The 22947-nt window shown below is 56.6% G+C and overlaps 1 protein-coding gene across 5 annotated transcripts in view; it reads left to right on the top strand.

Moving 5' to 3' along the window:
* The window catches only part of SKI (SKI proto-oncogene), a 69030-nt gene extending 46624 nt beyond the window's left edge, over positions 1–22406 (top strand). Inside the window, exons 2-7 of one of the 5 annotated variants that reach the window (XM_055306796.1) lie at positions 15583–15705; positions 15787–15902; positions 16514–16776; positions 16873–17174; positions 18219–18449; positions 19257–22406. In XM_055306796.1, the coding sequence (XP_055162771.1) occupies positions 15583–15705; positions 15787–15902; positions 16514–16776; positions 16873–17174; positions 18219–18449; positions 19257–19445 (1224 nt within the window). In that variant the 3' untranslated portion in view covers positions 19446–22406. Of the gene's footprint in view, positions 1–15582; positions 15706–15783; positions 15903–16513; positions 16783–16872; positions 17175–18218; positions 18450–19256 lie in introns of all 5 variants that reach the window. The other 4 variants (XM_055306794.1, XM_055306795.1, XM_055306797.1 and 1 more) reach the window with 4 other exon arrangements.
* Positions 22407–22947: the final 541 nt, after the last annotated feature.

Raw genomic sequence — 22947 nt, 5'->3', positions numbered from 1 at the left:
TAGGAAACTGAGATGAAGCCATGCACAAGGGCTCTGCTGCCTCCCGTGATCCTGTCTACCTGCTAATTCCTCCTCTGAGATGAAACACCTCTCCTCTGCTCCTGTCCAAGGCTCCGGGGGGTGCAGCCACATCGCAGACCTGTGGCTGGCAGCAGATTCAGAGTTTCAAGGAGGGAGAAGGCCTTTTACTGGAAGTTGGCCAGAAGCAGGAGGCCCCCGGGTCCCAGAGGCCTGCAGGTGTGGCTTCTGCTCCAAGTGTGTGATGGCCGGTCTGAGGATACAGCAGCATCTTGGTCCACCCCTTGGACACGCCAGCAGTCAGGCTTGATATTCAGGGGCAGGGGGATGTCTTTCTTCCGGAGCCACCTGTGACCCCTGCCTCTGCCAGCCCCACTGGATTTGTGGTCGAAAGGAATTTCTTTTGACATTTTGCTCTGCTAACAGTCCCCTGGGTCCCTGGGGTTGGGGCAGAGCTGACTGCTCCTTGAGGTCCTTGTCAGGACTCCTCTCATTTCAGATTGTGTCACCCCACACCCTGTATAGACTTGCAAAGTACCCCCTAACCCCGTCAGTGCCTTTTCTCCGAGGCCTTCCCCTTCTAACAGATGACAGGTCACACAACAGTGTGCACCCCATGTGCCTGCACATGCACACACGTGAGGCCTTGTCCCAGTCAGAGCACAAGGCCAGGTGGTGGGGGCATGTGGGAGGTACCCGTAGGTTTAAGGGGAGCAGCTGAGGGTAGCCCCCCTCTAGTCCCCACTCTAGGCAAGGACATGCAGCTCCCTGAGGGTCAGAGGGGCGCTGTCCACATGGGAGGCAATAGAGACAGTACAGACAGAGTAGTAGTAAGGAGATGGCACCACAGGAGCCCATGTACCTCCTGATGGCAAGAGAAGGGACTAGTGCCATGGGCCCAGGGAAGGGGCAGGGGTGGGGGTCAGGAGGTGGGAAGCAGGTGGCTACTGCCTGGTGCCTCTCACACAGCTCCCCATGTTTCTGGCTGCGTGACATGAGCGGAGAGTGTGGCTGTTGCTTCCACGTTGGAGGGCGAGCCTGACCCAGGGTGACGGGGCATTGGCAGGAGTGCTCCCTCCGCAGAGCAGCACCCTTCCCTGGGCTGGGTCTGCTAGGGTCCCTGAGTCTCGCTAGTTTTTGTGTGAAGCTTGTGGGGGAGGAGGGGTGGCCATCCTTCCAGAGGGGCCTTTGTGGGCTGAGGGCCTATGGTCCAGAGTAGAGCTGCCCATCCCGCATTCCTGTGCACAGCATCTGCTTTGACGGCGGATGGAGGGTGTGTTTGTCTCTGTCATCTCTGGCAGGGGCTGGAGGCCAGATGTGACAGTTGAGCACTAGGGCCAGACCCTCCTGCTCACCATTTCTCCAAAAAACGAGAGTATTGGTGGAGCATTAAAAGAAGCCCCAGGGGCAGCCCAGGTGGCTCAGTGGTTTAGCGCCTGCCTTGGACCCAGGGCCTGATCCTGGAGACCGGGAATCAAGTCCCATGTTGGGCTCCCTGCATGGAGCCTGCTTCTCCCTTTGCCCACCCCCCCACCTCTCTCTCTCTCTCTCTCTCTCTGTATGTGTGTGTGTGTGTGTGTGTGTGTGTCATGAATAAATAAATCTTAAAAAAAAAAAAAAGAAGAAGAAGAAGCCCCAAAACAAACACCATTGATTTTTCAAGCCAGCTTCATTGTTCTTGGAGTTCTGTTTTGTTGTTTTGGGCCCTTTAACAGTTACTTTCCGGTGACTGTCAAGGAAGAGAAAGATTCCATTCCACCCCACCTTGTCCCTTTGGGGACTTCCCACACATTTTCTGATGCAAAAGGTGAGGTTTTTCAGTGGCTTGGGAGGCCTTGGTGTCAGGAAGGCTGGTGGTGAGTCTGTGGGGTGGGGTCAAGGGTGGAGGTGAGCCTCTTCCCTCCCCTCCTGAAGGTGACTGAGACCTGGGAATCATGCATGTGCCCCCCAAACCCAGAGTCTGCAGAAGGGCTAGGGGGTTGGGCCACTCCAACCCTCCCTGCTCCACCCTCTGTTTTGAGGGGTGCTTTTGTGTTTTCATAGATGGGCTGGTAGGTGATCTCCAGGCCCAGTAGTTTGCCCAACCCTGGGGGGCTTCTCCTCCTGGGAGCTGGATTCTGTAGTGTGTCCTTCCACCGTGGTGCACAGGCCACGATTGGCAGAGGTCTGGGGGTCCTTGGAGAAGGAAGGTGCTGACTGGTGCCGTGAGTGTCAGAGCCCTGGATTCTTGGGCAGGGGCATGAGGCCCAGTAGTCCGTGACTAAGTGTCCTTAGAGAAGACTTAACTTACTCTCACCAGTGTAGAAGTAACAGAAAAGATGACCTACTTAAATTTTTTTAAGAGATCAAGGTGAATCTTTAAAATTGCTATTTTCACTTCATTTTGGGGTTTGGCGTTGTCTTGCAAATTTAATCTACTTCCTCTGTACCTCAATAATCAGAAATAGGTTAATTTAAGCATAATATGAAACATGAATTATCCTGTGGAAAATATTAATGGTACTTATAAAAATAGCTATGCAGTTTCTAGAACTGTAAAATCTTCAGGAATGGTCCATAATGCAGGTCTTGGGCTGATTTAGGGTGGCTCTAAGCAGGGGATTTAGAGTTGACCTGTAGGAGACAGTTGGATTCTGTCACAAAGCATCTAGCATCCCCAGTTGGGGGGGGGGGGGACGCTGTGGACCAGGAGCCATGGCCCAAGGTGTCAAAGAGGACGCCATCCAAGCTGTGCTTCCTGGGCCTCTCACTGGCGGAGGGAGAGGGGGACAGGACACATGGGAGAGGAGGAGGGCACAGGACAAGGCAACAAGGGGGCGGCCGCACCCTTGAGCATGCGGGTGTGGTCGGAGTCGCTGCGTTCTACACGATCCTGTGTCCTTGTATTGTAGGGTATGCCGACCCCTGTGAAGCTGGGAGGAAGCCTCTGCTGCTTGCCCTGCACAGGGAGATGCCACGTGGCCGCCACAGGGTGTGTTTAGGACCCTGCTTCCCACATGGGTCCTGCATCTGTGGGGATTTGCTATATCAGACACTGAAGCTGAGGCTTCGTGGCCCGGGAAACACGACACTTTCTTGACCTTGTTGGTGGTGGTGTGATGGCGTTGACCTTGAACCTGAAAGGTCCCTCCTCTGCCTCACCTCTGAAACCTGAGGGCCTCTTACCAGATACAGAAGGTTCTTAGGCACTGTCTCCAGGCTCTCTCCTTCTGGGATTCCTTCTCTTCTCTTTCACGTCTGTTACCCTCTCTTGTGTGTTCATCTCGCTTTCCTCTGCACTGCGTTTGAATAATTTCCTTGAGAACTATTTTTATTCTGGAAAGTTCTGCTTTTTTTCCAATCTGTGTGATCTTTTTTGATGTCTTACTCCTTTCTCACATTTTTTCTGTATGTATTTACTCATCTTGAACTAGGTCTGTTTTAGTGCTTGTACCCATTGCTCTGTTGGATGAGGCCCTGGGGCCTGGGGTGATTAGTGGGGTGTGTGGTGCTGCCCCCTGACTCTGCTTATCTCAGCCTCCACTTTGGACTCATGGACGTGGGGCTGTCCTAGCACAGGCTGGGTGGGGGTGTGGTCCTTGACCACTGTGGTCACGGCAGGCCCCCTGGGTCAGTGCAGCAGACATGTCATATGGTTTTTCTCATCTTTGGTCCCAGGTGCATGAGCTTTTCCTCCCGAGGTCTGCTCCTGCCAGGGACGTTGTACTGTTTCCTCTGATGTTTGGAGCAGTTGTGGAGGACTCCAGGCCTCAGTGCCATGGGGCCAAGAAGCACACCTGTTCTTTGGGGGTGGTCATAGCCTGTCCGCATCACGGGGCAGGCTGCTTTGAAGCCCTAACGATGTTTCTATGAAAACTTTCATCTCTTAATTTGTGGTCTTGGCTGTTTTCTGCTGACCCACTCAGTGAGAGGAGAATTAGAACATGGATACTGGAATTTTTGCTCCCTCTGTCCAAGTGTCATAGAGAGACCCAGTGCCCCAGTGTGGCCACTGGCCCTTCCCTCAGCTCTCTCCAGAGGCCCAGCCTGAAGCTGCTATCATTGCTCTGGAGCATGAAACCCATGGCTTCGTGCCTCCAGGCCATACCTGGGCTTTAGCTGTCCTGGTGACCTTGATGTGACAAAAGTTTCCGGTCATCTGGAAGCTGTGGGCAACCTAAATGCTAGGTCCTGCCTGCCCCAGTTCTAAACCTGCACCAAGTTTCCAACTTGGATATGTCACTTCATGGTTGAATTCTGTGTTAAAATGTGCCAAACCATGAGAAAGAATTGCTTTTTAGTCTCTAAGTTAGGAAACAGATGCGTGTATTCAGACCCCTAGATGTGGTTTTCCTATGACATCTCTACCTGTTAAAAGTGCTCACTTGTGCTCAGACACAATGTTGCTGATTTGTGAGAAGTCCTCCCACTTGCCTTTCCAAGGCCTGTGGGCTCTGAGGCCTCAGTCTGGGGGACACAGGCTAGTTCTCACGGTTATAGAGTACCTGAGGTTGGATGGGCAGGGCTGCTTTGTCTTCCAAGTGGTTCATAAACCAGGATGGGGCCACAGATGATGCCAAAGTCAATGCTGCTGAATGTGCTGCCACCCAGGTACCAGCCCCAGGGATCTGAGTTCTCAGGAACCGAGGGTCTGGCGATCACTGGGTGGCGCAGCGGTTTAGCGCCTGCCTTTGGCCCAGGGCGCGATCCTGGAGACCCGGAATCGAATCCCACATCGGGCTCCCGGTGCATGGAGCCTGCTTCTCCCTCTGCCTGTGTCTCTGCCCCTCTCTCTCTCACTGTGTGCCTATCATAAATAAATAAAAATAAACTTCTGTAACTCAACACCTAAAACACAAAAAAATTAAAAAAAAAAAAAAAGGAACTGAGGGTCAGGGAACAGATGAGGGAGTGTCAGAGCATGGGTGCTGGGAAGGGAGGGGCCCAGATGCGGACCTGACGGCTTGAGAGTAGGGGCCCCAGCTCAGTGCAGGGGGCCCGATGCTGTGCCAGGTGGTGGTTTCAGGCAGCACCTTCTCTCATCTGTGAACAGGTACCAGGTTGAGAGCTGGCTGGAGTAGGGCTCCTGTGGTGCCCACTGCCCAGGACACCAGACCACACAACTAGGGGAGGTGGCCAGGTGGGCCTCAGGAGCCACCTGCCCTCCTGCCCTGAGCTCCTGTGTTTGCATATAGCACCCCGCCCCTGGCCTTAGCCAGGCCACAGTGTCATCCTGGAATGGCCCTGGCTGCCCAGCTGGCCGCTGAGGCCTCACCCATCCCTTGCCTTGCACAGAGTAGCTTCTAGAAGCCTGTGACCCCATGTCTCCCCGAGCCAGCTGCTCTTCACACTCTCCCCTCCCAAGAGCTGCCTACACTCCTGGTGGCTCGGTCTTTCCACCCCCATGCTGCTGCCAATGTCTTGGCACCAGGTCCTGGCTCAGTGGGAGCGGGCTGGGGTCTCTGCAAGGCCAGGCCCCTTCATCATGGAGTCCTTGCCACCACTCACCCCATCCATAGCTTAGACCAGGGCATCTTGTGGTCCGGATGGGGCCAGAACAGAACATTCCCTGACCTTTGGTATGGGCTCTCCTTTCCTTAGGGGTTTTGTGTGTAAAACCTGAGCCTCTGAGGGTGGTGTTTGATGGTGATGCTGAGAACCCACTTGTCTGCGGGGGGCCACTTGATAGTTCAGGTGCCCACATCCTGCTGGAGGCAGTTGTGGCTCAGGCAAGCTTGCTCTCCTTATTCTGTAACTTTGCTCTCAAGTAATTACGGTATAATTGGCTTCTTTCTCATAATTGGAGGAACTGGAGAAAGTGGCTTTGGGCCTATCCTCACAGGTCAGTGGTTTTAAAAGCATGTAAAAAAGTTTGTGGTACTGTATTATGAATATGACCGTAATCCTATATGTTGTAAAATAAAAGGTTTGTAACAGTTTGTTTCTTAGTGGATGGGCGAGGCTTCCAGAAGGCAGTGCTATTGCTGCTTCGTTATCAAGTGCGTGAACTGTTATACCTGTAAATACGTATGAATTTATTTTTCACACCATCTTTGCATTTTTTGGTGTCAGTGTTAGTAATATGTACAACGTCTCCAGGATTTTGTATCGTGTAAGACAGCATTGAGGTTCGTCCTGAAGGACAGTTCATCTTGTAAACAGGCCGTGTGAATTACCACATGTGCAAATCCAACCCTGTGTTTTCTCTTTCTTTTGATTTTCTTAGTAGCACTTTGTTTTGTGTAGCTTACTTTACCGTAAGGACACAACACGTGTAACACACAGAACTGCAGACTGTGTGGATTAGGTGCCTGTGTGGCTGCTAAGGCCTCTGGTCAACAGTTATAGGCAGATCGCAGGGGCCCCTCGCCCCTGCCGTGTTCGGGGGTTTGGGTCTCTCCTGCTGAAGGGCCCCTTTCTAGGACAGCTGTGTGTTTCCATCCCCTCCCACTGGGCTGAGGCTCCTGGCCTCCCTCACAATCGTCCTTGTCCTATGATTGTCTGTCTGATCTTGGCTGCCTGGGTGGGTGTGAAGTGGTGTCTGGCTGCCTGCTGCAGACAGGCGTGGCCTCAGGCAGGGCTCTAGGGGAGGAAGGTCTGGTCCCTGCTTTCTCCCCTTTCTCCTCCAAGCTTCTGTTGGTTTTGTCAAGTGGTGGTTTTTCTCTGTCCTGAGACAGGTCCCTCAGCCGGTGCCCAATTTGCATTGTTTGTCCCAGTTGGTGGTTGTCTTGCCATGTTCTTGGTGGATTCTTTTGAAGCAGGGGAAGGTCTTGCCTTACTGAGCGCCCACTTGTGTGTTCCATCTTTTGCTCCTTGTGCGTTAACGTCCTTGGGTCAGCATGGCTTGTGGGGAGCCAGACTGGCAGCAGCGTGCATGGTCGGCAGGAAACCCATGGCTCTGGCCCTGTTGGCCCCAAGGGTTCACGTTTTCTTTGCGAGGGTCAAGAAAGGTGCCCATCAGCAGCCTTCGCCCCAAGACCCCAAAGGCACCACCCCACGGAAATGTGGGTTTTGGTGGCGTGGGCTGCTCCCCCCGGAAAGCATGGTGAGTACAGGCGAGACACCCACCCTTCAAGGAGCCACCTTTCGGCCACATAGGAAACAGACTAGTCATGGTAGCAGCACCACGGTAAGGGCCCTGACAGGATCACAGGCATGTGACCACGTTTGCCTGGAATTGGTGGACCTTGGGAGTGTTAGCTAGGCTGTGGCCCTCATGGTGGCCATTGTTTGCATTTGAAGAACTTGGGGGTGTGGGTGATCCCACTGCTGGGGCAGGCACTAGCCCCCCAGGGGTACCCCCCTGCAGGCTATCATCACAGCCTCCTGGAGAGGAGGGTGCGGGTGTGCAGCGGCTGCCCGTGGCCTCACCCCCAGGCCTCAGCCTCTGTGGGACATTGGTGCTATCTCTTCTTGTCAGCCTTGCCGCTTCCCAGAACTGCTTTCACTGAAATCAGAACAGCTTTGGATATTTGATGAGTCGCTCTCCCCAGCTCCTGGCACAGCCTGCCCATGTCCCGGGTGCTGAACTGTCTCAACTGCCTCACTTACTGCACCGACAGCCATGTTTCGGGGCTCTGCCAGCCGGCAGCGCTCACAGGTCGGATCTGAGGCCGGTGGGCTGTGCGGTCGTCGCTCAGAAGGCTGTGACCTGGTGGAAGCATGCAGCACAGGATGGGGGCAGAGGGCAGGAGTCTTGTGCAGTAGAGCACTTACACCCAGCTCCGTGTGAACTTCACAGAACTGGGGTCTCTCTGCACACCCATGAGCTAGGCCAGGGTCCCTGGCTTAATCTGGAACTTGCGCCTGCTGTGTGCTACTCAGTTGTCAAGAATGGAAGCAGCCCTGTGGAGAGGCTGGCGATCCTCGCAGAACCTAACTGCTTTCCTGGGGGGGGGTGTCTCAGCTGGACACACACTGTGCTGCTGGCTGGGGCTCTGCTGCAAAACCTGGCTTCATGCAGACACTGAGTCTGCAGGGGCAGATGCCAAGCGGCATCCTTTTGCCAAGTTGACAACTCACTGACCAGGCCATCCGGGGGTGAGGCATCACCTTCACTCTTGGGCCCACATGTGGCATCTCTGACATGCTGTGGCGGTGGCCTGGTCAGGAGGTGGGATGTCTGTTGGCCTTACAGCCACTTTGCCAGGTGCTCTGTCATTTGACCCTCACGCTGTGCCTCATTACCATTGAGACCTCTCGGGGCCTGAGCAGTCAGCCTGAGGGGCAGGCAGCAGGGTCTCAGGAATGGATTTAGGCCAGTTTTGGTTCTCAATAGGCCCACTCACCGAAGGGGGCCCTTTATTTGCTGATTAAAAAAAAAAAGTGGATGCCTGGGTGGTCAGTGGTTGAGCATCTGACTTTGGCTCAAGTTGTGGTCCAGGAGTCCTGGGATTGAGTCCCACATCGGGCTCCCTCTGGGGAGCCCGCTTCTCCCTCTGCTTGTGTCTCTGCCTTTCTCTGTGTCTCTCATGAATAAATAATAAAATCTTTAATAAAAAAAAAAGCAAGAAGTATTCACCCCTGTGACACTGGGTACGTACCAAGACGTCCAGGCTGCCTTTTCCACCATCCCTTTATGGCTTCCTTGGTGTCCTAAGCCTTGTTCGAGGACCCCATCCCCTTTCTGAGGACCCTCTGCCATCTCCCTGCGTAGCCCTGCCCACCAGCACCTTGGGTCTTCGTGTCCTGCTCCAGGACCAGCACCCCTGGCTTGCTTGGACAGATAAGCCAGCTCCTCACCCCCCCATGGGAAGCTCCACTCCTGAGGCTGGGACTGAGAACCTTCCTCCGTGGTCCACGCCCCCTGGTTCAAATGTTGCAGCTCTGTCTGGGGCACAGGCAGCCTCTCCCAACTAAAACACACTGCTGGCAACGTGGCTGTGGCCTTCCAGGGCTCCTGGGGGCCTGGGTAGGGTCCCCTGGAGGCCCAGGCCCTGCAGTACTCCTTCTCTGTGGGGTAACAGACCAGGGGGCTCCTCCAGCACCAGCTGGTCTCTTGGATCACAGCACGTAGCTCTCCCAGAGCTTGTTAGGGATTGCTTGAATCTCTTAAGACTAAGAGAATGTGAAGCCTGAAGTGTTGGAGGCCAGCGTGTCCTGCTTGTGCACAGCCCTCAGCAGTGTCTCCAGCCTTGAGCACCTCTGGGAACCTCATCCGTGGTCACTCTCAAGCTCGATGACCCTGACTTTGCCTGGTGTGGCTAAACCTACCTACTTGGTGCTAGGACAGCGGGACCCTTCAGGGGACAGTGAGTGGCTGTGTAGGCTTGTATCTGGCAGTGTTTTGTTTTGATTTTGGGTGTACCAACTCTAAAGTTTGACTCAAACCCCTTGTGCCTGGAAGGTTCAAAGCAGGGACCATCAGCACCAAATCGGCAGCAAAGGGGGAAGGGGTTTGGTCTAGGACCTGTTGTTTGCCCTTTAATTAGCAATTAATTAGTATTTAGGCATTCACAGCCGGGCCCCCAAGCACAGGGTGGGAAAGCATGAGGCTGAGGCCCAGTAGCAGGGCACTGCCCAGAGTGGCTATCCCTGCCTTGGGAGCCCCAGTGGACAAGGTGGTGGGACTGGGCTCTGCTGGTACTGGTGCCAAGGCCGCGGGTTGAAGGGAGTTTGGGGAATGGGGGGGAGCTGCTGCCAGGCTCTCAGCCCCCTAGGCCCTCTGAGCATGGAGCTGTCAGCTGTAGGTCATACAGGCCAGGCCAGGCCTGCTGTGGGGTCATTCAGCCCTTATGGCTGCTCCTGCCAAGGTGCCAGTGACATGCAGCTTGGCTGTGATCGCTGTGCTCCTATGGAGGGTGTGTGTGGCCTGAGGCTCTGCGTGGTTCTAGATTCTGGGGAGTCTTCCACCTTCATGACATCTGACATGCTCCTGAGCCCTGGGAGCCTCCCCTGGGTCTGGGGCATTGGTCCTTTGTCCTGTGGGGGCCCTTTGCAAAGGTCTGGCCTGCTGTGAGCTGGGGGCTTGGGAGAATGGGGTTTCTGCTGTTCGTCCCACCTGTGACTTGGAACTCCTTTCCTGTTTCCTGAGGAATTGAGCAAAATTCAGCCCCAGGTCATCTGCAGAAAAGGTCTCAAGTGGATCTTACTGATGCTCTATCTTGGCATTTGGCATTTGGCTGAGGCCTGTGACTCTTCTCATTGGCTTGTGCTGGGGGGGGGGGGCAGTGCTGCCCACCTGGCTTGGCTCTCCTGTCCTCAGCCTGGGGGCCTGCCTAGCCTTGGCTGTTACTTCCTGCTTCCTGAGTGAACACTGCTGGAGAGCCTTTTTTGCCATAGGGGCTGTGTCTGACCATCACCTGGGCCTGCTGCTTCTGGGGGAGGCGGATCGCTGCTGAACCCCTCCTGGGTCCCCAGCCCTGGCTTAGCCATTGGGACTTGGCTCTGCTGCTGCAAGTTCAAGAACCCGAGAGTCATTTCCTCTGTCAGGACGCATCTTGTCTTTGCTGGCCCTCGGTGGGGATCTGGAGCTCTGGGCCAGGTGCTACAAGGATGCTGCCCTCACCACGCTCCTATCAGTGCCCAGAACTGTTGGGCCAGAGGGGACCTGGGGGGCAATTGATGTCAGCCCCACTGCGTGGCGCCCCAGGCAACATGTTTCCCTGGACTTAGGCGTTCATCTAAGTATAGTAAGAAAACAAAAGCAAAGCAGTTCCCATCTGCTCTGAATGGGGGGGGGCGGGATGCTATTCATTTGCCCGGGTGTACGTGTGCTCTGATATACTTGTGAGCAGCCTGCTTAACAGGGCTCTGTGTGCTTCCATGGTGCTGAGGCCTGGTGACCCGTACCAAGGGTGTCCAGACAGAGCACAGGGAGAGAAGGACCCAGTAGGGGACATCCCAGGTGAGGGTGGAGGAGCCTGAGACCCTGACCCCACCAGCCAGGGTGGCAGCTCGGTGCAGGGAGCCAGAGGTGTGCTGAAGCTGCTGGTGTGCCCCAGACAGACATTTGCTTTAGGACATTGGTTCTCGTGGCAGAGCTGGTGCCCAGTGAGCAGACCAGGGTCACTGCTTCTCGCCCTTTGAGCATCCATAGCGCCAGTTATGACAGGCAGAGTCTTAAGACTGTAGTGTTAAGGTCCTCAGCCTAAGACCCACACATCTCCCAAGTGGGCATGGATAAAATTTGGGGTCTGTGGACCTGGGTGGGGAAGGTGACTATTCCCACTCACTTAGTGTGACCCTTCCTGCAGGACAGCCTCTTAGGGTGGCTCTTGTCCCTCCCGTGAGCTGGGTGTTGGATGTGGCACACTGCAGGGCCCTGCCTCGATCGCACTGGCTTTGCATTCAGGCGGTGCCTGGCACATGGCTGCAGATTGGGCCAGCCTCGCTCTACTGGATCTGTGCTCTACAGGTGTGTTCTGGCCTCGCTGCTAGGTGTCCCTCCTTTGGGCTGTCCTGGTTTGCAGTGGGCAGCTGTATCCCCAGCTGGCTTCTGGCTCTGCCTGGGAGTTGGGCAGGAGCAGCCCCTCTTCACTACCAGTGTTACCCCAGAAGCAGATGCCTGAGCAATGCTGAGTGTCCACCATGGCAGCCAGAGCTCGGCACAGAAGTCAGGTTGTGTGCTTGGGCCAGTGTTGTCAGCCAGCATCTGGGACGTCTTTTTTTTCCCTCCTCTTCCCGATGAGCAGTTTCTCAGTCTTTTTGAAGATGTGCAGGGTGCTGCACGGGAAACCGTGTGTGAGAATTGACAGGGCAGGACAGGGACCCCTCCTGGGTTCAGGCTCCGAGTGTGGGAGCTCATAGAACATCCCAGGGCAGTCTCAGGAGGCAGAGCGGTAATGAGCTCCTTCCGCCAAGAAAACATGGGGTGCTGCCAGTGGCATCTCTCCTAGGAGTCTTGCTCTAGGGGTTCAGCCCAGGCCTCACCATGCTGGTGGAACATGGGGTTCTCAACAGAGTGTGGAGGAGGGACAGCTCAGAAATCCAAGGTCCCGGAGCCCAAAGCCCTCCTTCCACCCCGCCCTGCTTCTGGGCCTTGGCCTGAGCTGTCCCTCTGTGCCTTTGGGACTCAGGCACTGAAGTACGGCCTTTGTGAGCACGAGGCCCTGGGGCTAATGCCAGAAGCTGTGGCTCCTGGTGGCCACTGACCCTCTCGTCTACTCTCCTCTTCCCTGCACTGGTCTGGGGTAGTGGCCACAACCCCAGCAGCCATCCTGACCCCCATTCCACTTGTATCTGATGGAGCCCACAGAATCAGTGACATGACTGACACCCCGGCCTAGGTTGACATAAAGGTCACGTAGTCAAGTCCTCCCTAACTCATACCCCCAAATGCTTGCAAACCTCCAGAGGCCCTAAGCACAGTGTGCAGAACCTCATTGTGGGGTGTCCTCTCCTCTGTGAGGAACACACATACTCAGTGGTCCTGGGTGGGTGTCCACGGCATCTATAGCCAGCTCTTTTTTTCTTTTTCTTTTCTTTTTTAAAAACATTTATTTTTAAAAATTGAAATATACATAACATAAAATTTACCATTTTAAGTATTTTTAAGTGTACAGTTCAGTAGCATTAAGTATATTAACATTTTTGTGCAACCATCATTCCTATCCATCCATTCAATTTTTTTCATCTTGTAAAACTGAAACTCTATACCCATTAAACAGTAACTTGCCATTCCCACCTCCCTTCAGCCCCTGGGAACCACAATTTTTAAAATTTAAATTCAGCCAATTAAGATATATGTATTACTGGTTTCCTAGGTGGAGGTCAGTGATTTGTCATCTTACATCCCCCCACGTGCCCTCCATCACTCCCATCCCCCAGCCACCCATCCCCCACGACCCTCAGGTTGTTTCCCAGAGTTCAGAGCCCCTCATTTTTCTCCCTCTCTGATGTCGTCTTGATTTTCCCTCCCTTCCTCGATGGTTCCTCTGCTTGTTTCTTAAATTCCACCTGAGTGGAATCATGTGGTATTTATCTTTCTCTGACTGAGTTTACTTAGTGTGATACCCTCTAATTCCATCCACGTCCTTGTAAATGGCAAGGTTGTTTTTTTTTGATGGCTGAATAATATTCCATCATTTGCATACAACACCTTCTTTATGTACTTGTCTGTTGTGAGAATCAGTGCTTGTTCCATAGTCTGGCTGTTGTGCCACCAGATCTTCAGCAGGGCTGCAGCTCCGTGGCAGGCTGGGGTCTCCTGGGGGTGTGCACATGGGAGCACACCTGTGCACGGTGGCACCTGCCCTTGCACATGCATGGCACGGTGTCCATGGGTAGTGTACTGGCCAGCTGCTATACCCGCCCTGCTGTGCAGGAGCCCCAGCAGGCTCTTGGCCTCAGGCTCAGGGGTGTAGGCCTTGCTTCTCTGGCCAGGTCCAAGGCCCAGAAGCCTGCCCCCTCCTTGGGGATTGTAGGCCCCCACAACCTGGCTTGAACGCCTTGAGAAGAGTCAGAAACCAAAAGTGACTGTCCTTACCTGCTTGCTGACCTCTTGCGCAATGGGGATGTCACTGGTCATGGTTGTATCCCTGAACGTCTGCTATCACTGGGACTCCCTGGCACTTGAGGAAGCATGTCCTGCCAGGGCTTTAGAGACCCCTCAGGTAACAGGGAGCCATGACCCTCCCTCAGGGCCCAGTATCCAAACGTCCTGTCAAGGCTCCCCCGTGGCCCCTTCCTGCTGAGCTCTCACTTCCATAGAAGGTCCTGCTCGTACTTTTTCTTGCTACAGGAATTCCAAAGGAACTACCCCAGCTGCCTGAAGACCCCTCCCCATCCTAGGGTTGACAGGCAGTGGAGGGGGGGTGCAGGGGAGGTTCTGGCCCTTGCTAGCACCAATGGGCTGGGTTTGAGTACTCGGTGCTTGAAGGCCAGGACCCCCTCAGTCCCCCACCATACGGACGGGGCTCTGGCCAGTGAGTGCTGGGCGCCATCAGCCAGCCACTGTACATGGGGTGGCCCTATAGCCAGAGTCAGGTGGTGCCCCTGGGAACCTGCAGGAGCCAGTGCCAGACCTGTGGCTTTTCTCTTGGTGAGAACTCAGCTTGTTTCCTCTCCTCCCTGCTTCCTATCTGCTCAGACAGGAAGCTCCACCCTTGCTGGCGTAACCGCGCCCCCCCCTCCGCCCTGTCCCCCGACTGACTACCCGCTCATAGGCGGTGGGAGGTGTCCAGGCAATGCAGGCAGACGTCACCTGGACTCTTTCCCCTAAAAAGCACCAACAAACGGGTCTCTCTTTCCTGAATGATTGTTTCATGTCTGAGCAAACTGTCCACAGCAGTCTGTGGGTTCCCCTCTGAGGCGCCTCCCAGGAGCTGGGCGGGGACCTTTGAGCTGCAGGGCTCCAGGCCCCAGGGCTGCTGCTTCTCTGTGAGGACAAAGGCTAGTGCAGGCCTGTAGTGGGTCTGAGGTCCTTATATTTTCTCTTGGGGCCTGAGGGCTACATCTGCCCGGAGTGGATTTAGGGGTAAGCCTTCCCGGTCCTCCTTGCCCTTGCCTGTCTGTGTCCCAAGAGGGGCTGCCGTGGAGCAGGATGCATACTAATGTATGCCAGGCTGGTCAGGACCTTCCCTTGTGGTCCTGCCAGTGGGCTCTCTGCCCGGGGTCCAGTCTGTCCTGGGTCTCTGGAATTTTGTGATGACAGCCTGGTAAAGCGGGACACCTCCACTTATCTCCCAGCCCCCAGGAGGCCAGGTCTGTGACAGTACATCCTCCAAGTGCTCCCAGAGGTGGGAGAGCCCTTCCCTGCCCCCCTCCATGGTCTCCCCTCCAAGGCTCCCAGCTGCAGGCCAGAGCCACCACCACCCCCGCCCCGCCACCTCTGCTCCCTCCTCCTGAGGTCAGACCTACGGGAGTGACCGTGGCATCGCAAGGTGGGTGATGCAACGCGATGTGTGTTGACCTGTGCTGTGGACGCCTGCACAGCGGCCCCGGGGAGGCACAGTCCATCTTCCAAAGGCAGTTCTGTTTTCTTGGGAAGAGACCCCATCTCCCTCAGGGATCTTGTGCCGTCACCTTGGGCGGGGGGGCGGTTGTCCTGATGCCGGCTCAGGAAGCCGCTCTGCCCACAGCGTCCGACAGATACTCCTTGGGGCCCCTGGTGTGGGGGAAGCAAGAGCGAGGCCTTCATCCTGAAGCTCTGTGTGCCTGCTGGAAAGGCACATCTCTTACTTTGAGAATGCTTTTTCCGGGGTCTTGCCAGAGAGCCGCACTACCTGCCAAGGTGCCACCATCTCTGGCTGACAGCATGTTGTTGAAATTCTGCTTGGTGATTCCCAGAACTCTGGGGACCTGGGTGACCCCCCCCTGATGGAAGGCCCCACACTTGACCACTGAGCCTGCCTGCCGGGCCGCCTCTTCCCCATCCTGGCATGACCACTGGTGTGGGTGGAAGGCCAGAGTCCACAGCTCCCGTCGGCTGTTTCAGCACCAAGTCCACAGTGCACACACCAGAGCCCGGCCTGGACACCCCTACCCTGGGCCTTCTGCAGCTGTGGGTGGGATGGCGGCATCACAGGTCCACAGACAGTGCTCTAGGAGACGGCTGGTGCATGGGCGAGTCTGCTGGCCGGGAGACCCTGCCTGGAGTGCAGATGCCACTGGAGGTGCCAGTGACAACTTTTGTGTCCCTTGCAGGTCTCCTCCGAGCCCCCGGCCTCCATCCGGAAAACAGATGATGCCCCCACCCAACTCCCCCCGTCTTCTGAGAAGGACAAACAGTCTGGCTGGCTGCGGACCCTGGCTGGCCCCTCCAGCAAGGTTGTGCGCAGGGCGCGGGCGTGGGGCGGCAGCGGGCCTCTGCGTCTCAGCTCCTGACACCTGGCGCCTCTCTCCCAGCAGAGCCTTGGCTGCGTTCACCCTCGCCAGCGCCTCTCCGCTTTCCGACCCTGGTCCCCCGCGGTGTCTACGAGTGACAAAGAGCTCTCCCCACACCTCCCAGCCCTGATTCGAGACAGGTGAGTGGCAGCTGTGCTGGTGGCCAGTGGTCTAACAGGCCCGGGGTAGGGTAGGGTGGGGTGGGGCCACAGTTGGGCTCTACCACCTTGGGGTCCGTAATCATCTGCTGGGTGACCTTCCCTTTGTGGGGCTGCCTAGGGTTTTTTTTTTTTTTTTTCTTCAAATGAAGACACGATCCTAGAGAGGCTATCGCTTTGTGGGTCTCAGGACTGGTGCCCCCTCCCCCTCTTCTGGGTGCTCCTTCAGTGGCCCGAGGACACAGTGACATGTGCTCAGCACAGGCAGAAGGTCCCTGTGTTCTGCAGCCACACTGCTGGCCTGGCAGCTTCCTATTTGCGTGGCTCTGCTCTTGCTGCGTCCACATGGGGCCCAGACCCTGAGTCCTTGGTCAAGGCGGTCATGGCAGTGCTGATCCTTTTGACAGTGTCCCGGTGGGCACACCCAGAACTTCCTTGCCCTCGCCTGGGTGCAGCCAGCTACTGTGGGGCTGGCTCCTGGCTTGCATCTCCTCCTCCACACTTTCCAGGGGGCGGGTCCCACTATGAGCCTTCCTGTGCTCCCCACGGTGGTGGGGAAGCCTATGGCCCCAACGGCCCCTGTGCCCCTGCAGCTTTTACTCCTACAAGAGCTTCGAGACCGGTGTGGCCCCCAATGTGGCCCTGGCGCCACCTGCCCAGCAGAAGGTTGTGAGCAGCCCACCATGTGCCACCGTCGTCTCCCGGGCCCCTGAGCCTCTGGCCACCTGCCTCCAGCCACGGAAGCGGAAGCTGACCGTGGACACTCCTGGAGCCCCAGAGACACCAGCGCCCGCAGCTGCCCCCGAGGATGACAAGGACTCAGAAGCCGAGGTGGAGGTGGAGAGCAGGGAGGAATGTACGTGTGAGTTGGGGTCTTGGCCTGCAGGCTCGCTGCTGCCCGGCGGTGCACTGGGCCCCCTGCTGACCTCCCCTTCCCTTTCTGTTTCTGCAGTCACCTCTTCCCTGTCTTCGCTCTCGTCCCCATCCCTCACCTCATCCAGCTCTGCCAAGGACCTGAGCTCCCCAGGTGTGCACGCCCCCCCCGCTGTGCCCCCCGCCCCTGAGGTGGCAGCCCCTGCAGACACCACGAGTGGTGGACTGGAGGCAGAGTTGGAGCACCTGCGGCAGGCCTTGGAGGGCGGCCTGGACACCAAGGAAGCCAAAGAGAAGTTCCTGCACGAGGTGGTGAAGATGCGCGTGAAGCAGGAGGAGAAGCTGAGTGCCGCGCTGCAAGCCAAGCGCAGCCTTCACCAGGTGAGACTGCCACACCACTCCTCGGCACCCCTGCACCTGGCTCAGCCCCTCATGGGGCTGGCCTGTCCCTCTGGGGGCAGTGAAGGCCCAGCTGTTCTCAGCGAGGAGCCTGAGACTTGCACGCCCAGTGTGGAGCTGGTACTTGGCACGCGTGCACCCAAACCAGCAGCTTTCCCTGCAGCGGGTGTGCAGGCAGGACCAGGTGGCTCCAGGCACAAGTGCACGGCCTGTGCGTGCACATTGGGTTCTAGATGATTCCACAGAAGTGACTGCTTCCTTTTGAAGAGGGGGCTAGAGGCCCTGCATTTGCCTCCCCCGTCAGGAGGGGCAGACAGTGGGGCCAGTCCTGGCTCCTCATGCTGTGGGCGAGTGTCCTCTGCGCCGCCACCTTTCCTGACAAGTGGGGGAAGCCCAGAGTTCACAGTGCCGAGGGTGGGGCCTTCACACAGGGCCCTTGTGGCCTTGTTGGAGATCTGCTCAGCGGCAGCTGCGTTCACACCTCTGTGGCTGGCGTCTGGCATCTGGCAGCTTCACATGTGGGGCTCCTAGCACAGCACAGCCCTACCATCCCGAGAGCCCCAGGAGTTCAGATATCCCCTCTGAGTGTGTGTCAAGCACTTGCTTCTTCAGAACCCCCTTTTCCCGGTTCTGGTTGGAGATGTGATGTTACGCTCACAAACATGTTGAGGGGTGGGGGTGGCAGTCCCTGATGATGGACTAGAGGAGGGCAGCCTGGAAGCCTGAGCCAGTGAGGGCGCTGCCTCGGGGAAGGGAAATGTCCTGCCATAGCTCCAGCACTGCAGTCACTGCCCAGGCCATAGGCTGGAGGACACGAGGCATGCCGGTTAGGGTGTCTGGGAGCTAGGGAGCATGTGAAGGCTGGGAGGGCCCTGTGCAGGGGTGCTGGGGAGCACTAATTGCTGCAGGCAGGTGAGGACCAGGGCAGCGGGGTGACTTTGACCCCCTGGGAGGGGGCACTGGCGGTATGGTGACCCTGGCCTGGTGTGTGTGCCACCTGCCCCCCTCCCCCCGCCCCCCCACCAGGAGCTGGAGTTTCTGCGTGTGGCCAAGAAGGAGAAGCTGCGGGAAGCCACAGAGGCCAAGCGCAACCTGCGGAAGGAGATCGAGCGCCTTCGAGCTGAGAATGAAAAAAAGATGAGAGAGGCCAATGAGTCCCGACTGCGTCTAAAGCGGGAGCTGGAGCAGGCGCGCCAGGTGCGGGTGTGTGACAAGGGCTGTGAGGCCGGCCGCCTGCGCGCCAAGTACTCGGCCCAGGTATGGGTGGGGCTTTGTGGCAGGGGCTTTGAGGCACCACCTGGGAGGTAGGACCTGGTGCCTGGGGGGCGGGCGGGGAGGGGTATGGACTGAGGCCTGTGAGGCCTGGTGCCATGCTTCTCAGCAAGGCCACCAAGCGCCACCTCCAGACTCAGCTGTGTGTGGGAAAGGGGGTCCTGGCAGGTCCCCAGTATGGGCAAGAAGTGGTAGGTGGTCTGTCTGCATCTCCAGGTCCTTTCTCATCTCTCTGGGTCTACTGCAAGCTTAGGGGACCCTAGGGGCCTAGTAGGCTGATGCAAGCATGCCCTCCTGGGCTTCAGGGGCCTGTGAGCCACCGTGCAGGAGCTCTGTGCAGTTGTTCCCTCCTGGCCATGCCCTTCGTGGTTTTGCTTGAGAAACCATCCCTGAGCCAGCCTTGGGGAGCAAAGGAACTCCCAGCCTTGGCGGCCCATCCAGTGCCTGCGGTTCCCACAGTTCCTGCACTGATTGTCCAACCCCCAAGCCAGAGTCCTGGAGCCCCGCAGCCTCTCCTCCCCTGACCTCACTGGTGCTCCAAGAGTCTGGCCTGGTCAGTAGGCTTCCAAGGGAACTCTGCCCTCAGGAGGTCAAGAGGGCACCCCAAGGCCTCTCTCTGGGGTTTAGGTAGTTGCCAGCTGTCAGAGGCTCTGTAGGCCACGTCTGGACTTGTCCTGCTGCCAGGCTGGACATCCCAGGCCTGGTCCCACCTGCCTCACAGGCCTGAGTGTGAGGAGGAGAGAGTACCAGGGGGCCAGGAGCAGGTGATGCTAATACCCGCGTCCCTTTCAGATCGAGGACCTACAGGTGAAGCTGCAGCATGCAGAAGCGGACCGTGAGCAGCTCCGGGCTGACCTACTTCGGGAGCGCGAGGCCCGGGAGCATCTGGAAAAGGTGGTGAAGGAGCTGCAGGAGCAGCTGTGGCCGCGGCCCCGGCCCGAGGCAGCGGGCAGCGAGAGCACGGCTGAGCTGGAGCCCTAGTGGATCCCACTGTGTGCCGCTGCGGTGCGGACACCACAGGGAGCAGGCGGGCAGGCAGCCCAGGCCAGCCGGGGGCTCGGGGGCTCTGCGTGCCGGCGGGCCCGCCCCCACGTCCACATAGCACAACGTCTTACTGTGCCTCTAACCAAGCGAGTGTTTGGAACCACATACTTTTGGAATCCACTGCAAAATTTTCTACTGGCCAAGTTTGAGTGTGCAAGCCGGGTTCCCAGCTGCGGCTGGAGCGGAGGCTCCAGGCCCGCAGAGGGCCTCTGCTTGCTGGAACGTTCTAACATTTACATTTTTGTTATAAGCTATTTAAAACCAATAAGAAGACTTGATACTCAGAAAAAAAATCAACAGGTTTTTTAATGACTAACTTTTAAAAGCCCCACCAACACGTGACGCCATCCTAGGACCTGCCGGGGCGCAGCCACTCCGCCCCACGAAGCCATCGCAGCTCGTCCGTGGCCGAGCAAGGACAGGGAGGGTTTTCTCCAGAGTCTATTTTTTCAACGACGAGGACCCGGGCCTCCTGTGCCGCCGCTGGGAAGAGCAGGGAGGCCGCCGCAAGCCGCAAGCCGTGCTGAGCCAGGCCACCACCTCCGCCTGCCTGCCCACCCGGCGGCTCTAGAGGGGGCTCAGTGCCGGGCCCGCCCCACCGCGGCCGCCCTCCCTAGGCCACTCCTGTCGCGTCGGGACCGAGGCCGCGGTGTTGGAACAAAACAGCATTACTTCACTTTTTTTCTTTTTGTTTGTTCATTTAAACGTATATTTAGAACTGCACTTTGTCAAAAATCTTCCCTTCTCTTTTTATTCCCCAGTTAACTGAGGTTTTTACTTTTCAAATATCGCAGCCCCATTTATAGAGGAGTCCACATCCTAAGTGCTCGAGTGTTTAGAAACCCCCTCTGGTGCTTGGTTGAACAAGGGAATCACAAAACGAAAATGCAAAAACTGACTTGGGGGGTAGTCCTGTGCCTTCCAGCATCTTGTACAGCAAACCCTGACTTGTCTTCTTACCCCCGAGATACTGTCTTCAGTAGCGATGGAATCTGCCACTATCAGAATAAGTTACTTGCATTTATTCCAAATAATCTCGTTTACTCTCAACTGTTCATGCAAATTGTATAAGGTTTTTTATGCCCAAGCTTGAAAAAATGATTTTCCAGTAGACGAGAGGCGGCTTCCTGAATTACGGTATTTATGTATGTGAGGAAGATCTTACCAGAATTCTTCGCTTGACCCCGTTCTAACACCGAGGCAGCTGTGAGCGCGGACGGAGGGGGAGACGGCTGGCACAGGTACAGGCGCCGCCTGCTGCAGCGCCCACCAGAGGTCTGGTGATGACATCATCTGCGGGGCTCCAGCCCGTGGTTTACGGGGGGCAGGGCGCAGGTGCTGCTGGACCCCCCCTTCTAAAGTGCAATGCAAAAGGGACATCATATATATGCAGCGTTTGTTGGATTTTTTTTTTTTTTTTGCTTTTGTTTTTCTTTTGCAGTTCCAGAATTTGTATGCATGGAATGTTAACTCTCTGCCGTATGTGTCCCCATCGATGGGCATTATTACCGGGTCCCGTGAGGGGCCTGTGTACTACACAACACTCAGAATGCTGTGTCCGGCCATGTTTCTCCGGAGTTGTTTTCTCAGTCATTTCTTCAAGGGAAACTAAATGATTCAGTTGGAACAGAGCTTCATGTGTGCCCGTGTGCTTCTGTGTGGCTGTGCTCTGTTGCCAAGTCTGAAAGTCGGGAGAGATCTAGGGGCCCAGGGCTACCTGTTCACTGTTCGGTTTGGGGCTCCGGAGGGCGGGGAGCTGCTCTGAGCTGTGTCAGGGCCCCGTGCTGCCCACCTCCACTCACCAACTCCACTCCTGGGTCCTTGCCTCCTAGTGGCAGCTCTGTCCCGGAAGGTCAGGGAGAGCTGGCTGAGCCTGGGCAGCTCGGGGGCAACCCAGGCCTGTCCCTGCCGTCCCTGCCCGAGGGGCCTGTGGCCCACCAGAGCTGGGGTGGCTCCCTCTGGTCCCAGGCAGCTCTCCCTGGGTGAAGTGGGTGAGGAGATTGGGGGGGCGGGGCGTCAGCTCGTGCTGGCTGCTTCCATCCTCGGGGGAAGGGGGCCTGGGTCCCAGGGGCCTGAGACCTGGCTTCCGTTCGTGCAGCTGTGTTTCAGTTTCCCTGCAGAAGGGAGGAAAGGGATCTATCCTGTTGGCTGTTGACTCTCCCTGTGTGTAATATCCATTATTCCAAATGATTGTGTATTCAGTTTAATTACTCATTATTTCTACGCTGAAAGAGGATTTTTAACGAAGGGAAAAACAACAGCAATAACATTCATATCTTTGGAGCAGCTAACTCACACACATAATATCCTGCTTTTCGTACAGAACTAGCCCCGTGTAAAAACGGTCCCCCTGTAAATACTGTTCCTTGACACTGTTGTATCACACGCGTGTATGGTGGTTCCTTTTTCAGAAACTTTTCTTACCTGGTAGTTGTCTCGTTTTCTGGGTTGTTTTTAACTGAGGAAGAACAGCTCACCTGCCGGAGGGACGGACCCCTGCCAGCCCCTGCGGCGCCCCCGGGCCCTGTCTTCCCACCCCTCCCCACCCACTGCGTCCACCAGGCTCAAGAAGCCGTTTTGTTCTTGCTTTAAGTCAGGAGTCACAAGCGACATTTTTTTTCAGTTAAGGAAAAAAACACAGCTCTACCTTTATATCTGCCAGGAGCGTCTGCACCGCTGTTCCCTCCTTTGCTGCTGCTAATGACAACATGATGACTTACTCTACTATCGAAAACTATTTTTATGTAATTAATGTATGCTTTCTTGTTTATAAATGCCTGATTTAAAAAGAAAAAAGAAAAAGCTTGGCATATTTATCTACTTCGCTGTGTACCCGTTAGTCCTTTGGCGCCCCTCCCCCAGACAGATGACCTTGTACAATAAAGGACTTTGAGAGTATGCCTAGGACAGCCATGCTTGGGCCCCAAGGTTCCCCCCCCCCAGGGCCGCCCCTCCCCCCGGCCCCCATTTGGGCCTGAGCCCTGGGAGGGGATGGGACCAACCGTGTCTGCCCTCAAGACTGGGGAGTGGGGCCTTTGGTCTCCATGGCCCCTGAGTGAAGTGGGGCACAGGTAGGCAGCACTCTGCTTGGGGTGCTATCTGCCTCTCTTGAGCCCAGAGACTTGCCCCCCAGGTAGATGGCTGGTGCCCCTCATGCCCTATCGGAGCAGGGAGCAGCACAGGGACTCTGCTGGGCTGGGGGCCGGGCTGCCATCTCTCCCAGATGCCTGGGGCTATGTACTCCCGGCTCCCCTGTGGCCCTCAGAGGTCCCGTGCAGGTCAGCTCCCGGGGAGGGGGCACAAGGCCCACTATGGTCCCGACAGCCCCACCCAGGCCAGGAAGAGCCCGCTGTACCTTGGGGCCAGGATCCAGCCCAGGTCAGGCCTAGGGTGGGGACAGCAGATACCAGGAGGCCAAGCCTTGCCTGCCCTCGCCTCC

This window comes from Nyctereutes procyonoides, unplaced genomic scaffold (genome assembly GCF_905146905.1).
Source record: "Nyctereutes procyonoides isolate TBG_1078 unplaced genomic scaffold, NYPRO_anot_genome, whole genome shotgun sequence".
Lineage (NCBI taxonomy): Eukaryota > Metazoa > Chordata > Mammalia > Carnivora > Canidae > Nyctereutes > Nyctereutes procyonoides.
The sequence above is the reverse complement of the archived record's forward strand: the minus strand, read 5'-3'. Positions and strand labels throughout refer to the sequence as shown.